Source organism: Periophthalmus magnuspinnatus, chromosome 4 (genome assembly GCF_009829125.3).
Source record: "Periophthalmus magnuspinnatus isolate fPerMag1 chromosome 4, fPerMag1.2.pri, whole genome shotgun sequence".
Lineage (NCBI taxonomy): Eukaryota > Metazoa > Chordata > Actinopteri > Gobiiformes > Gobiidae > Periophthalmus > Periophthalmus magnuspinnatus.
The window spans coordinates 7,937,416-7,954,946 of NC_047129.1; the positions used below are offsets into that span (position 1 = coordinate 7,937,416).

Below are 17,531 nucleotides of genomic sequence, written 5' to 3' on the forward strand. Positions count from 1 at the left end.
ACATGTACAAATATGCCAAATCTGTAGATACTAATTTTAGATGTGCAGTTAGTATCAGCTTAACTCAATTAAAATATTTAAAGGCAAATTAATAATTAAATAAAATAATAATACAAGCTTAACTTTTTTCTCCAGCCCCTCTGCACAATGTAAGGTTCCTTTAATTCAGTGCTTTATAGGTGCAAAAACATTCTACAGCTAAAAGTGTCTAAAATAATAATAATAAAAAATACATTCATTTGCGAGTGTAAACTTGATTCAATAGGAAAATTATGTAAAAGCAGCTATAAGTACCAAGGTTTCTAAACATGTTGCACTGTATGTTTTTATAATGTTTTCCCAGGAAGGGCTTTGAATGACCAGTTATATCAGCAACTTGAAGAAATACATGACCACTCTATCATTCAGTGGCCAAACAACAGATGAAGTAGCAGAGGCACATATAGTACAAACCAGTGTTTTCTAATAGTTTCCAACCCCAGCCTATGAAGTTTAAGTTCTATGTCTTAATCAGATGTAGATTCTCTGCCCTGGGACAGACTGATGAAGTTATGAATGCCACACTGCACCAGCTAACCCTTTAACTATCAAAAAATCACTAAATCATATTCATGCACTGGAGGCTGGGTGGATGTTTTGCTTAAGGACACAACAGTAACAAAGTGGTGAGCAGGTTTCTAACCTCACTTCAGGTGAGTATTTTCCTCTTGAGACACTGCCCCTTGTACATCTAATAAGTGCAGCACAGTATAAAACATCATGTTATGACTGTGTTAAACGCTCTCGGCACCATTGGTAGAAAAATAGCTGTATAAGTATTCCTTTTGCTTAAATCCAAAGAGAGCATCTTCAGTACTCACACCTGGACCCTAGCAGATAGCTGAAGCCGACAGTTGCCGTTTTAAGCCTGAAGTTTTCTGTGGAGTACAAGCGCAGGGTGGCCTCTTCATTTTCTTTGAGGTATACAACACTTTGGAGCCCCCTACAGACCTCATGGTGATGGTGCGCCTGCAGGTTGAAAGTGCTCCTTGGATCTTTGCTGTCTGTCACATGGAGCTCCAGAGTACCACTGGCCTGGTCTTGTGTGCTTTTATAACACAAATACATGTACATGACATAAGGCCCTCCGCACGTTATAGAGATGCGGGTCCCATCTCTAAGCTCCATCTTTTCTTTGCCCTTGACAAACTCAAACGTCAATGTTTTGTTTCCCAAGATGCCTGTGAAGTGGCATGTACAGAGAAATTAATCATTTAGTCAACGACTGAAGCAAATATCAGATATGATGCTGTTTACTGACCTGAAATAGGTAAAAACTGGATGTGTACATGTTGTAAATCCTGTAAATACACAAAAGACATTGATGTTTATTCATTTTGTTCATTATCTTGAAAGTGGAAATAGGGAAAGTCTGAAGATGAAAGGTTGTCATGAGGATCACACTGTAGTGATTAACAGTGAATCTTGAATGTAGACCACACTATCTGCACTGCCTACATTTCCATTAGCCAAGAAGGTCAGTTCTTATCTGACTGGTATTTAGTGTCAGTCACAGTCATAAGCAGAAACTTCAACTGGCAAAACAAAACAACCTAAATACACCAGGCTCATGAATGTTTAGAATAGTAGACCAGACGCCTATACTTATATCTTCAGTTATCACAAAAAACTATAAAGATTCACAAAACCAGATTTAAAAGGTCAGTGAAACTCAAATAGACACGTGACAGCTCAAAGTTATACTTATTTACAACAAAAAGTCCAATTAAACACATTTCTTTGGTTGAAGTAACAAGGCAAGATCAACTCTTATCTTCATAAACTAATGACTTTATTGACCTGTGAAATGGGTACTGTAGATAATTTGGCTATGAAAGGGCTTTGAGGAGTCCATGGAAAACACATAAGACAAAGGTCATTCTGATTAGCCGACATTTTGGTCTTCACTCCCACAGATCTTTCTGTTTTGATATGGATATGATCTGCAGTTTGTTTAGTCGCCAAACCACTGTGATATGTGTTGTCTAAACGTGCTGATGATGATGCTATTTTGTCCAGGTTAAAGAGATGAGTAATCTCACTGGGATTTATCCTGATTACATGAAGATACTGTCTAAAAACAAATGCCACTGACCTGTATCTGTTGAACTCTCTTTCACTGACTATTATCCCAGCTCTTGTCCAACTCAGCTTTGAACTAGATACTTTTACTGTATTCTACTTATACACATAGAAGTCTGTATGTAGGGCAGTATTTTGTCTTTATTTGACACCTATTTTACCATTTTTTGCAAACTGTAAGTATACATTTTGTTATGTTTGAATGTTTATTATTATTATGTCGTAGTCCAAGTCATTTCTGTTGTGATGAGTAAAGCACAAAACTCACGGGCTCCTCGTAGGTCCAGTAGACGTAGAGTGCGGTGAGCAGACAGCCGGTGAGGAGCAGGTTCTGCAGGATCACGAGCAGCGTCACTTTGCAGCCGCGTGCGTGTCTGAGCAGCGCGCAGCTCTCCACTTCCACCCGTGACGCATCCATCGTGCGTTGCAAAAAACGTGTGAGCCCCTCTCTGCTGCTCCACGTCGCTTTTTAACCGTGAGTGGGCCTGTAGAGGGAGGGTGATGACTGGAAGGAAAGCTCCAGTCTGTAAGTTTGGATGAGTGGGTGGGGGGTGCTTTGTAGCGAGAGCAGAAGCACAAACTGGGCCGCACTGAGGAGGAGAGATGGAGGAGGCCTCGTGCGTCTATACTGTAGATCAACGTATTTGTTACTGGGAGTGAAACCGGACACATGAGGGAGGACGGCAAATACCTCACAGCCAGCTCAGGACAGACATCTGGGGCTTAATGCAAAACATTAGATTTCACAATAAACCAAAGCTGAAAGTGTTACAAGTAAAAGTGCTGTTAACTAAAAATAGTACAAAAAGTGAGACTTGTGCACTACTACACAACACAATTCTCAATAGAGTGAAACAGTTACATTGAAAAGTAGACTACACAGGCCTGTATGATAAGCCTAATACTTCTAACCAATACTGCAATTACTTCTGCTGTTCCTGCTTTGCCAACAAGCTGAAGGCACATGCTGCAAAAATTCAAATTCAAATGGACAAAAAGCAAGGGGTGGGAAGTAACTAATTACACATACGCACGTTACTGTAACTGAGTAGATTCTTTGGGTGTTGTACTTTGGAGAGTAGATTTTAAAACCTGTGCTTGTGCTTCATTCATATCATTCTAAATGTATAATTGTAATGAGTGACATTTAAGATCATAATGGAGCTGAGTACAGCACAAGTCCCATCTTCCCAAACCCTGGCTGTCTCACCACTGTCTCTGCTTTTTTCTAAACCAAAAAGCACACATAACAGCAGTGCATTTACCTCTCTGTGGTTTGAAATGACAAAATTCAACTTTAAACTGTTCAATTACTATTACAAGTACTATTACAAATCTAAAATGCAGCTAAAAGATTAGTATTTTTTATATGTACTTTTTACTTTATCTTAGAGGTCCGATATTATGCAAAATTAACACTTGTAAACTCAAAGCCCTGTTATAATGTTGTTACCTCATCAAAAACATAACTGAAGTTGTGTTTTGTTTTATTCACTCATGTTTTACTAATTCTTTATTATTAAATCTCTACATCTCCAAAGCTCAAAATGCTCTGTTCCACCTTGTGATGTCATGAAGTGGTAGTTTTTGTTACCTAATGTTTACCTAATTCAGGTAGGTTTTTGAAGAAATAACATGAGAACATATTGTATTGAGTGAATTTTTAGCATGTACTTGAATACAAATTTGCAGTACTTTTTCCACCATTAGACATAAGGCTATTAGTTAATTCACTCCACATTCGGTGGTGATTACTTGTGTAGGCACAGTTGACCTAGGGCAGACTGTCGGAAAAAAAGACTGCTGAGCCGGTCGCTCTGACCACAACCACCACTTATGCAAAGACCACAGTCATGGCAATGTGGGTGAAGTGTCTTGCCAATGGGCACAATGGCACTTATGCCCCCACGGGGGCACTTGGTATTCCCAGCGGTCTCCCATCCAAGTACTATCCAGGCCCAAACCTGCTTAGCTTGTGACATCTGATGAGATCAGACTTTTGAGAAAATCAACAAAATAAATGTTCTAAATTTAAACAAAGCATCACAGGTGTGGCACATTGCAGAGACGTGCATGAAATTTCAAAATACACCAAATAAAGTGCCCTTTCATCTGGATGAGCATCGTTTTACACGGATACTAGATATTTTTATCTGCTAGATGGAAATTTGCATGTGTTCTTCTCCCTTGCAGATCTGCCTGTTGTCTTGTATGTTTTTAACTTTGCTAGAAAAAAGAGGCTGAATTTTATCATATTAGCTCAGAAATGCAGTGTTCTGTGAGGTCCTCAATAAAATCTACATTTCTTTTGCCCTTCCCTTTTCTTTCTTCTTCCACCTTTTCTTTCTGACCACAAACTGTATTTATCTGTATTTATCCCTCAGTCGTCCAGGTCTGATCTATGGTAAAAGAAAAATATAAAATCCGTCAACTGAACAAAAAGTTGTAGGAGTGAAGGCATTTTGCCGATCATTCAAACAGCTTCTTCAGTCCTCGTCAGATTAAGGGTGGACAATGTCTCAGGCCCCATTCCTGTTTAAGGAATTGTAACTCTCCTCTCAAACCATTTCTTTTCTCTGGCTCAGATCTGTACCTCACTCTTCAAAGGAGTGGTTAGTGTCTTTGAGACGGAGATGTACAGCAGACTGGGGTCCAGAGGAGCTCTCACGTTGGTGTTGGTACATTCTCTTGTCTCACTGCACTCTTCACTACACTGAATGGAGTAGACACATTACTTTGTCTATGGCTCAGGGTTTTGTCCTATGGGTGAACCGGTTTCTGTCTTAAAGTGTTTGTAGGTTTGAAATAGACCAGAATCTCAAACTCTCTGAAAATTCTCTGAAGTTTTTCTGACATACCCACTGTGTAAAGAATAGTTACGCCTTTCCTTCTAGGTTCAGATTCCCTGTTGTCCTGTTTTTTTTTTTTAGCTCTCTTAGATCTATTGACGGCCCATTTTGGATATCCACAAGCAGAGAGGGCTTTCTCCACATGTGGTTCCTCCTTCGCTTTCCCCTCTGTGTTTGTGGGCACTTGTGTTGTATAGTACGAATTTGTGCTGCAGTGGATGGTGTGAATCAAACAGCAGATATTGGTCAGTGTGTGTGGGTTTCCTGAAGACTTCTATCTGGACACACCAGTTCTCTCTTATTATTACTGCACAATCTAAGAAGGCCAGTTTGTTCTCCTTGGCCTCTTCCCGTGTGAACATGATGTTTGCAGTAAAGGGTTCCAGATCTTGAAATTTAATTTTAATCCAGTTACCATCCACATATTGATACCAATGTGTGGGTGGAGTGCCTGGAAATGAGGCCAATGTTCAGTTATACGTTAGTCATAATAGAGGAGACCGGAAAGCCCATTGCACAGCCGTGGATTTGCCTGTAGAAGTTTCCTCTGGACTAGAAATATGTGCTATTTAAAACTTTTTTAGTTGTTGGTAGATTTGGTCGGGTGACAGTTTAGTTCTCTCTTTTAGCTTAGCTTGCACTAGCCTCCTCTTTGCTGCCTCCACTGCTGCTGATGTGGGGATACAAGTGAAAAGAGAAGTCACACCAAATGAAACTATGGTCTCATCCAAATCATCTAAATCAAATTGGATATTGAAAAGAACTGGAAAAAGTTATGGCTTTATGGTTTCATGGTTTTAGACCCACTTTAACAAGGTTCATAAGCAGCACAAAGGCAAAAGGGTCAGGTTGCAGAATGAATCACTGATGTGCCGAAATATAATTAATTTAACAGATTCAAAGTTCTAATGATTAATTCCTCACATAACTGTCACACATTTTCAGTGTAAACTGCTCAGGTTAAATGGTACAGTGTATGTTGTGGATAGGTGGTTTCCCTTTGATCAGTGCCCAAACAGAAAGATACTGCTTCAGAATTCAGTCATGAGCAGGACCTTCAGCCACAATGGTATGAACTGTGGTCAGTGCAAAAGGCCCTTGTGGTGAGGAAGGAAAATCCCAACTTTGACAGAATCTAGATAATAAATAAACTATAATCTAAGTCTTGGCATGTTGCAGTAGTTCTTAAATGTTTTGATTCATCTCCAGGGTTGAGGTAGTTGTGGGTTGAGTCACTGGGGTCACAAGGACACAAAACAGATGATCAAATATTACTAATCGTATGCCTCCATTAGTCTGTAAAGGTCTGTGATGATCAAGATGTCTTTATGATTTTATCACTACAAATCACCATCCTCATTATGTTATTACCTCTAAGTTTTAAGTTTGTGAATGTTTGTTCTAGCTGCTTTAATTCAGGTGTAGTCCATAAAAAATGCTACCTTGAAAGTGAAATATCTAGTATTTAAAAACAATTTTCACTTGATTTAAGAAGAACTGCCCTAGTCACTGTGAAGAAATAAAATATGACATAGGATAAACTTTCACACATTTATAAATCACTATGGTGTAAAAGTGTTGAACAGGTTAGGTACTTCCATATTCAAACATATTACTTGTATCATGTAAAAACCTGCACCTGCTCCTAAATCTTTATAGTCCAGGTTGCTGTCGTCATCTCCAAAACCTCAAGAGTCATGGCTAGAAATTAAAACACCTGAAAATTTAGTACAGTGGTTACAGTGGTTACAGCAGGTGTAAAGTGTGACTGGCCTTTGCATGTCAGGGCAAATGATATACAAGTTATGTATTATTAAAAATGTAGTTATTTTTGGTAGATTCTTTACAATTGCACATAAAGAGATCGAAGGTCTGAATACATTTTAATCACCATGAAAGGCTGTTTGCTTTTGTGGGGTACAAATATAAAAAAATATATAAATGACAGAAACGACAGAGGTCCACTTAATGTAAACGAACTGTATTTTAATGTAGAACATTGTACCTAGGGACATGACTTACTCATTTCCGGCAAAGTCATAACTGTAATGTCAGTAGCTTTCTAATATTCGGCACATATGGCTCCTTCCCTCCCACACACACGGCCATTCAAATACACTCACACTTTTTATATCCACCAACCCAGATACATATATACAACCTGGCGGCGTCCGATAGCCTTTGGATTACATCAAAGGGCTAGAATAGTGGGCAAAACTGTTTTTTCAGTAGTTTAATTCAAAGTGAAATATATATTATATAGCAGATAAGGAAATGTCTCAATATTTTATAAAATGTAACTGCAATATTTTATATTTTCAGTTAAAGAAAGCCAAAAAGTAAATTTTTTATACTAAACACTATTTAAAAAAGTATTTATACACTATCTGTAATTCCTCAGTCGTCCATGTTTGATCTATAGTAAAAGATGAAGTTTAAATTTGTCCAGTTGACAGATTTAAACTTCATCTTTTGCTATTAATACACTAAATATTCTGTTAAAATATTAAGCCAATTGTGTGCACTATAGTAATACACTTTCTTTTTAAATTAAACCACTTACAAATCTTGGATTTTGGATGTAAAGCAAAATTTACATTTAAAAAAATCTAATTGAAATCACCAATTGTCATTTCCAAGTTTCAGAACTCGGCAGCTTTAAATACAATAAAACAAAATAGTCTTTCCTTTAATTGTGTGATGGCTCATAATGTAATTTAATGTCTTTCTATAGTTTTGTCCAGTAGTTGTCAAAGATACAGCAGATCTTATCGGTAGTGCACTGTTGAGAAAAAGTCTTTGATTTTCAAACACTGAAAATGCCATCTCCAGTGAGTTGTAAAAAGCAGGTGAAGTTTGTGGTTCATAATTCACCTTGTCAATCATTTTATATAGAGTTTTATAAATAGTTTTATCAGTTCTTGTCTTGTATCTCATCCAGGCACTTTGTCCCATTGTGATTATGGATGAGGGAGGTTCATTCGGTCTTCTATTAGTGTATTGTCTGGGCCTGATGCTTCCATACACTGTTTGACGGTGGCTATGATTCCAGAAAGCCGCCGGTCCAGAGCTGCTAAGTGCGTCTCAGCCAAAACCGGGTGAATGGGGTCAAAGGCCAGAGCCTGTCTCATCGCTGAACTCAAAACCCCATTCCTCAACAAGTTTAATCTGTTCCATGTGGAGACTCGAACCCTGAAAAACAAAAGGACACAAAAAAAAAGAATAATAAAGTTTACTGGTGCAAACAAGGGAGTTAGTGTAGGTGTGGGTGGTCAAATAAATGTCAAGACTTTATAATATTTAGCATTGGTTCATTTTATTGTGTTTAACAGTAAAATAACAGAACCAACAAGAAACACAAACCTGAGTCTGAAAGAGGGTGAAGAGTAGGAAGAGACATTCAACTGGTAGAACCAAGGATCAGTCTCATGACACTACCATGCTAAACCTTCAATACTACAATTCACTTTTGAGCCATTTGCGTCGCTCTCAAGCCCTGATAAATGAACAGGATGGTCAGCAAAAATCATTGCAAACTGAGACACTCCTAATGCTCTGCTCCCCTCTGAAGGATACACACTCCACACAACTGTACAACTCACCCTTATCACATAATAAACATCATGGCCAATTCTCCCCTCTCCATCTCTTGCAGTGCACTTCCTCACTCCACCTATTGTTTCTGTATATTCTTATAATATATTCACTTTTTTCATCTTATTAAGGTAATTTTCTTTTTTAATGATTATTCCTTTTTTATTGTCAAATGTCCTTTGTTAGTCTTCAATTAGTTATTATTGTATTAGTCAATGATTTAAGTTTCTTGTTCACATATTTCATTAATTATTTTGGTAAATAAAACATGTATGTTTTTGGACACCTCTGCACGCTCCTGTTCTTGTTCTCAGCTGGTATGGATGTCCCATTGCCCTAAATCTTCTGGCACATAACACAGCTCTAAGATTGTTTTACATTTTGTATTTTTGAGCTACTGTGTCCAAGTTATTTTGCATGGATCCAGTCTGCAATACTAGATAGTTGTGATGATCCTGCATACTCACATGCAGCACTGATAAAGGGGTGCCAGAATGCTCCTCTCGTCAAGAGCCGCGTTCCCAAAACTGCAGAGTAAAAATAAACAGAAACACAAAAATTACTGTGATAGACTTAAGTAGGAAAGTGAAGTTTGCAGCACTGCGGTTCAGAGAGGCCATCAAAATGCATTAGCCACACTGTGCTGCCACAAAGTACAAAGCACCAACTTCAAATGCACTGCGTCTGATCCAGCTCCACTGACCCAGAAGGAAGACTTCCTCTTTCTGTCTGCTGGTTACAAAGGCACTTCTCCGAGAGCTGATGGGGCCCATTAAGTGACAGTTGAGGTAAAACACAAAAGATGCTGCTGGTAAAACAGCATCATTCCTGGACTTTAAAGCAAAATGTCTTAGGGCTTTTACCTCTACAAAATGTCTGCTATTTCTCTTGAAATGTGGATTACCACCTGCATGTATATACTATTATTTACAATGAATAATACAATTAACTTAATATTAAGTTTATAGTCTAAGAAAAACATTTGCACAAGTGAATGATACAAAATAAACAAACTTTAGTTGAAATGATTATAATCTTTCAAGTATGTAAAGTGATATTTCTGTACTTTTTGTGTGCTCTTTTATAGCCAATTTACGTTTGGTGTGATACATGAACCTCAACCAGAACATTTACAAGGACATAAATAAATAAAAAGATAAATAAATAAATGAATCAATCAATAAATAAAAAGATAAATAAATAAATTCAGAATGTCCCCTTTTTAAATATTTGTGGCAAAATACGTAACACGTAATTGAGCAAATACTTCAAAACTTTCAATGTATAGAAACTGTGCACTATGAGTTACTGTTTATTATGAGTCAACCATGCAGCACTTTCATTAGAGACAAGTGAGTTTTGTTGCATGGGAAAGTAATATCAAAAGTCTAAAAGCAATAAAGAAAATGAAATTTGAAAACACAAATTTAGGGAAAAACCACATAAGATCACACAGTTTCTCACAAACACATTCTTTTAGCATTTAAAATCCAGTTATGCCCCCCCCCCCCAATTACCAAAAGGCCTAATACAAGAGTGGTTGGCTAATTTTTGTACTTTACCTCTTGGCATTGTCAAGTAGGATAAGCATGCTGGCTCCTCCATCATCCTGGAAACTCTCGTAGTGATGGCGGTCGGCGTTTCCGATGAGATAATCAAATATGGCCGTGTCAATCACATCCAGGAGTCTAGGGCCAGCGTCGTATGGAGGCATTTTCTTCACTGCATCACAGTAGCTCTCGTCATACTCCCACCTGAACAACAGTATGGTACTTGTTAAAATCACCATATATAGAAATTTTTCAATTGACTTCCTTATACGATACTGTACACTTGTGACTAGAATGAATTACAATTCAACTAAAACTGCAATTATGAATGTAATTCAATCTGAACTAAATGGTTTGCCTCTAGTTTAAAAGACAGTCATTTCACCTTTTTTCAAATGTTAATGATTCTGTGTTAAAATGACCTAAAAGATAAATGGCTAATCTTATTGCGATCACAATAATTATTACTGTGAATTAGGAGTTTTCTTCTCTGAATGACAAAATGCAGAATATGAAAAGCATAACAGTGTAAGCTATTGAAATGAATGAAATTGAAAGGATAATTTCTGTCACAAAGATGTGTGAGTTAAGACATGTAGTATGATCTTGAATGAAAATGTGAGTATCAGAGGCTCTCTGCTGATGGGCCGTGTCCCGCTGATCTGCACAGTTACACAGCACATGCTGAGCTCAGTCCTCACTCATTAAATATCTAATGAAGTCTGCAGCGTGTAATACAGTACGTATATTACTATGTATGCAGTATTTCTGCATTTACATAATCTTGATAATTTATTATCAAGTTAAGAGTGTGAAGGTGGATCAATGCACATTTGATTAGACATTCACTAAAAGATGCTTGTAAATTATCACCGTCAGTGTGAGCCAACAAAATCGATCTCAACATACAGCCGCAGAAAAAAAACAAATAATTGTTTTTGTCTTTCAAAGCAGACACACATTTCATAGCTTCACCTTTATTCTAGGACTAAAACAATCTTTATTCAAAAACACTTTCTGTAAGTGTCGCTTTATGCAGATAGTAAATTGGAATAGGAAAAACTTAATCAGATTACTGCTAAAATATTCACTTCTAAACTGTTCTGTGTCAAGGAACTGTACAAGGTATGGTACAATAACAGAAGTATTGCTGCGTCTGTTTATAATTTTACATAAAAATGTCCCCAGACACCAGGCCTACAGCACCCTTTGTTTTCCTGTAAAATTAAAGAATATTTTATAGTGTAGTGGGACATACCTGGCCAGTTTTCCCTCCCGGTAGGTCCTGCCCCAGGGGTGTCTGTGCTTTTGTAGAGGCCACACGTCCGGCAGCCAAAGGGTTAATGAACCCTCCATGATCTCCCCCTCAGCACAGGCCGGCTCACTCTCCCGACAGTAGTAACACTTTCCATAGAAACAACTGTTATTACCTGCAAGAAAAAGACCTAAATTATATTCATGTAAAATCCATTTTTAATTTTTTTTATCAACACAAATATGAGATGACATCAGGTCATATAGTTGAAACTAGAAGTTTACATACATAGTATAAAAAGACACAAACACACTGTTTGACATGAAACCAGAATAAACTTTTACTGTTTTAAGTCAGTTAGGATTATGAAAATTATTTCTATTTGCTAAAAGCCAGAATAATGAGAGAAGGACTTTTCATTATTTTCTTCAAAGTCAGAGGTTTACTTACAGTAAGATTACCACAACTTCAAACAATTTGGAAAAGTTTAGTCTGATTTCATGTCAGACAGTGAGAAAAAAGTGTATGTGTCTTTTTATATAGTGTATGTAAGCTTCTGGTTTCAACTGTATACATATTTTAACTTCACCTGAGGCCACAGTTTAAAACTGAGGCAAACAAAACAAATTCCATGATTGATTTATCCCTTATAATTGGTCCTATACAAAAACTGACACTGGCAAAGCTTGAACAAAGGTACAAAAGTATATTTCTGTCAGCTGAGACAAACTTAAGCCAAAGGATTTTTAGGGCAATTTTTAAACACAATTTCCAATATGGTTATTTTGGCACATCTATCACCTAATCAAACTCAAGACTGTGAATGGAACTTATTTAATGATTTAGTTAATGGTTAACTTTTTTTTTTCTTCTCATGGTCGCCATAGTGAACTATTGACTAAATATACAATGCTTTTTTTTGAAGTGCTTATAAAGCCCCTTTAGGGCAGGGAAATTTGATGATACATTAATTGAACATCATTGCATGTGTCAGTGTGAAATATACTGAGATTTTATACCCTCTGCTGAAAACCAGGACTTCAATGTCTGTAAGTGAAATGAGTCATAAGACTGAGAGATGGCTAATGGCAGAAGTAGCAACATTAATAAACCTGCCATTTAATATGTATGACATTTACAGTTATTACAGTATGACTGGTCACAGTTGAGCTTTTTAAAAGAAAAAAAAAGTATTAAATGTTGGATTTAAACATCTTTTATAATGAGTGCCACTATTGAAATGGGTCAGATGAACTCCACAGGAAAAAGTAATAAATGCTTTGGGCCAGCTACTTATTCACACCCGATATGCAACAAACTGTAACACTCTGACCAGATTTAATTTCTTCAGTTTCAGCACAGAGCACTGCAAATGGAACACAGCTGCCATTTGGAGATGCTCTAAACCAGTCATTCAGCAAACACAATATTTTCTTCTTTCTGTAACCCAGTTTATTATGTTTCTAATCATTTTGTCATGGAAAGTGATTTGACCCACTATTCAACCAGTGCCTCTGGGCAACCTGAGAGGAGCCTGGAGAGCCATCTCCAGAAGTAGCTCAGCCTTAGTCAGAATACCAATCTAGAGGACCAAGTGTATTGTGCATGCTTTTGTGTATAAGTTTAAACATGATTACAACACCACATTTGAATCACATAAACTCATGCAATGCACCCATCTGATGAACTAAACACAATACAGACCTTGCGTGAGGAAGGTGCTCAGCAGTTGGTCGGTGGCAACTGGTTTGATCTCTGTTCGCAGGTTCACGTAGCGTCCCACGACCAAAGGAGCTCTTCTGAACCCAAGGATCCTTACACAATAGAACAGTTAAAGGTGCTGTACCAAATTTTTACTGTCTTAAAAGAATGAAAAACAGAAATTTTAAATGATTTGCTGTGGCCCAAGGTTATTCTTCATTTTCCTTATACATTTCAACACTTTTCACAGCTCAGAGACCAGTATTAGAGTTTTGCCGTGACAGTAAAGCTACCATCAACTAGCAACAAGGCGCACTTCCTGATTATCAGACAGTAAAGCATGCAGACAGCATCAGTCTTATTCTGACCTGAACTGTTTATACAATATAGCTGTGCGTATGCTCAAATACTTGGGAAAAAAAATCAAGTATAGGATCTTTAAGTAAAGCAGTGTTTTCCATACATATAGAAAACTATGGCACCATCAAAATAGTCCTAGTAAAAACTTAAATGAGTGTAATTTTTAACAGTTGTCCCACATTTGCTCTCACAAACATATTCTCATTCACACTCAAGTGTGCATCAAGAGAAACTTGTAGTTTGACTTTCAAAAGTGATACACTGACTATTGATTTTGTGTGAACTTTGTTTTGTACTGTATAATACAACGTCAAATGAATATAAAGATGATGAATATAATATTATGCTTACATACCTGTCCAGGTGAAAAGCCGCCACCTCTGCATTGTGTCTGTCATACCCAGCATAAGGCTCACCGTCCACTACGTAGTCTCTATTGTACCTGAACAACACACCCAAAAGCATTACAAAAAAAATTCAAACTGGATGTACAGGAATTACTGCTTGACTTAAAATATTTCTGTAGATGTTCAAACATCATAGAAAACTGAACAAACAATAAAATTATGCACAAAAGTAGCAAAGAATCACCTTATAGATTTGTTTGGAAGGTTATACTGCAAATGTGAGTGTATATATATATATATATATATATATATATATATATATATATACACATACATACATACATACATATATACATATATACATACATACATACACACACACATACATACACACACCCACCCCCACCCCCACACACACACACCCCCACACACACACATAAAAATAATGGTATATTTTGATAATGGTAAAAGATACTACATTGCGCACACAATTCTACCACTAAATCAAACTTTTCACCTCTTGGGTTTGAAGACTACTTTCTGCCCCCCATCCAGGACCAGTAGAGCTTTGAGCTGCGTCCCCTTATAGCCCACATCGGCACGTTCGATTCGGGCTGTGCTGAGCGCTGTGAGGATTGCTGCTAATTCAGGAGTCTCTTCTGGGTACACCTCCCTGGGACCAACCCACTGACTGGCAATCTCCCATGGCGACTGCAAGGTATGTGTGAGACGAGCACCACGGGACAGAGACAAACCGGCCTCCATCTGGAAAAAAAACCAATGATGGACAGGTTTATATTAACAATTTGTATAAACAAAATAGCAATCCCAAAGCTGTGCCCTTTGTGTAGTTTGCCTTTCATTCTGACAGGGGAAAAACAACTGCTTTCTTCAATCACAGTTTGCTAATGTTTTGAAAGTCAATGAATGGTACAATATTTACTAACAAAAGGATTAAAAATAGTGTAATCACTGTTCTTCCAAGTTCACTCTGCCATTGTACACTTGGGCGGGACACTTCACAAGTACACCTTAAAGTGCATATGACAGGTTAAATTATTTTAATAAATGAATTTTTACAATGTCTGGAAAATGTGTACATCCCTTTTGTTTGAAATTCTGTGTCTTTAATATGTGTTAGAGATCAGAACTAGTTCCTGTATCTTACCTTTTCAACTTTCCTTCATAAACTGCCAGTTATTCCATCAAGTATTTATTGAAAAATACATGAAAACCTGACATATGCCCTCGACCAGCACTATGTATGAAAGTGCTGGTTCAGTTGTGGCGGTTAATGCTTTTTATCCAGAGTTATAACCCCCAATACACGCTTGTACAGTGAATTAACAATGGAGTAAAACATTTTAAGTTATATAAATATAAATAAATATATAAATAAACCATTACATGCACAATGAGACTGGAAAGAAAAGGACATGTAATAACATCATATATTTGTTGTAGGCCTAAAGTCACATCATAAAATTGTCTGACCTTGCGAAACGCCCGGAGGTCCCGGCGGCTGGCTGCAGACCCCTCGCCTCCGTCCAGCAGAAAGATCTTGGCCAGGCCCAGGAGGAGCAGCACAGCACACAGCACCACCATGCGCTGTTTGAGCTTCATCTCCACGGCTACAACCTCTGCCCTCCGCCCTACACCCCCACCTCACCCTAAAATCTGACTGTGTCCCGCGCACGGCGCCCCTTCACCCTAAAGTCATGGCCCTGGCGAACCCCAGGTGCCCTCCAACCCAGCCGCAAAATCCGCTCCCACTTTCCCTGTAACAGGAATAGACAGAACAGAGCAGGAAGGGCAGAGAAGGAGGCTAGAAGAGAGAGAAGTACAGAAGGGGACACAGATGAAAAATGTAGCGTCAATAATTTGCAGGTCAGAAAACAGATTGATTTGCCTCCACCACGGTTCGTTTCCCCTCTGGGCAGACAGTGACCCAGTACTGCTAAACAGATGAGGCCAGACAAACCTCTCAGAGCAAGAGTCTAGCAGATAATTTTATACAGCAATCATATAAAAACATGAACATACAAGAGTATTACTTTACAGATAACTTCCAAGTCTTCCAAGTTACATTATCTGCTGACATATCACACTGGCTGGCAAAATCCCAAAGCTGAAACTAACCCTATAATTTTGATCTGTGGCTTCATCCAACTTGAAAAACAAATCAAATGTGTTAACTAAATAAAAGATAGTTTATTGCAAAGTCCCAGAGCTGACAGAAATCTAAAATATGAGGCGCTCCAGTGAAGATGACCACAAATATGATGTGGTGATCTTCATCTAAAATAATTAAGAAGCTGCAGCAATGAGCAAGAGCTGACAACTATCAAAGTGAAAAAAGTGTCACTGCTGCACTCCATCCATCAAATGACCACATCCAAATTTGGTATGGTGAAAATCCCAAATTATCTAATACCCATGCCATTTAATGTTGTGCTACTAGTGACCTGAGTGACTTTTGAATCCCTGTCCATGCTCGGATGCCAGAAGAGTGCCTTGGGGTGATGCAGGGAGGTCAGTTAAGGTTTAGGTGACATATAACGCTGCCAAATGTGAGTAACGCGTAATGAGTAATTCAAAGCATATTTCTATAAACCTTGTTAGAAACGCGAGCATATCTACTTGCTTCCTTTCATGTTGTTATAGTGTAATTATGACAAGTGCCACGTTTAACCCACTCTGACCCAGCCATCTCCAGCTGATAGTGCTTTAGCTTTCGATGCGTAACCAATCCCGTGCGTAAAGGCAACCAAAACACATCCAAAATAATTACCCACATCACTGTTTATAGATCATATGAGCCAAGAGACGCCAAGAGACGCCAAGAGACGCCAAGAGACGCCAAGAGACGCCAAGAGACGCCAAGAGACGCCAAGAGACGCCAAGAGACACCTATCCACGCAGGCAAACACATACAATCACCCTTTTATCACCGATGCCTTTGCTTTTCTAATGCCGGTGTAGAGAAACCGCGCGTCAGTATGCCATTTTCACCACGTCTGTTAACACTATTAGAGCCGTGGTTGTGTTAATCAGCTGTTATTCCTGCCAATGCACTGTCCCATGATAGCACACCGATATGGTTGTTGGAAAAACCATCGTACACCTTGCTGGTTAGCTAACTTAAAGCTAGCTACTGTGTGTCGTGTTTAATGTTTATTGGAGGACTATTGCCTTACCTTACGCTGCGTTACGTCCAGCCTGTTCCAAGCCGTTTCCAAGTTTCTATCCGAGTTTTGGGATATAAATAATGTCGATGATTTGCCAAGCTGCCGATGGACACAATGGTTCGTCAGTTTACAACCCAGTAATCGGCAGCAGCCTCCCCTTTTCCTCCGCCCTTTCCGTGGAGTCTCGTCTCTCGTTTGCGCGTACTTCCGAAACACTTCCTACAGCTGCACGTGCGCGGCGCAGACTCCAGGGGGAGCTGTGGAGCCGCGAGCGCACCGTGGGTGGGCTTTCAGACAGTATTTTTAATAATAGTCATTTTATATATCTTTATACAGTCAGTGTATCCATCAGACGCAACACAATAGATGAATATTTTTTTATGAAATGGTTAAATTATATGCGTAATGTCATAAAACTTTAAGCACACCCATGTCAAACTGGCTTGTTATGAATGCTTTGGATTGTATTAGGTCAACAGGGTAGTAATTACTATGTATATAGACAACTGAACCATCACAATTGTACTTTAAAGTAGGCGAGGGTTTAAAATTGACTCGGTAAACAA

At 38.3% G+C, this 17,531-nt stretch overlaps 1 protein-coding gene across 1 annotated transcript; it reads right to left on the reverse strand.

Moving 5' to 3' along the window:
• Positions 1 to 6,939: 6,939 nt before the first annotated feature.
• On the reverse strand, positions 6,940 to 17,135 carry LOC117370270 (glycosaminoglycan xylosylkinase). The gene is made up of 9 exons (XM_033965663.2): positions 16,975 to 17,135; positions 15,272 to 15,602; positions 14,295 to 14,542; positions 13,786 to 13,872; positions 13,074 to 13,183; positions 11,373 to 11,544; positions 10,127 to 10,318; positions 9,032 to 9,091; positions 6,940 to 8,162 (listed from the first exon to the last, which is right to left on the reverse strand). Exons 2-9 carry the CDS (start codon positions 15,398 to 15,400, stop codon positions 7,931 to 7,933), a joined length of 1,230 nt encoding a protein of 409 aa, XP_033821554.1. The 5' UTR covers positions 15,401 to 15,602; positions 16,975 to 17,135; the 3' UTR covers positions 6,940 to 7,930.
• Between the last annotated feature and the right edge of the window lie 396 nt (positions 17,136 to 17,531).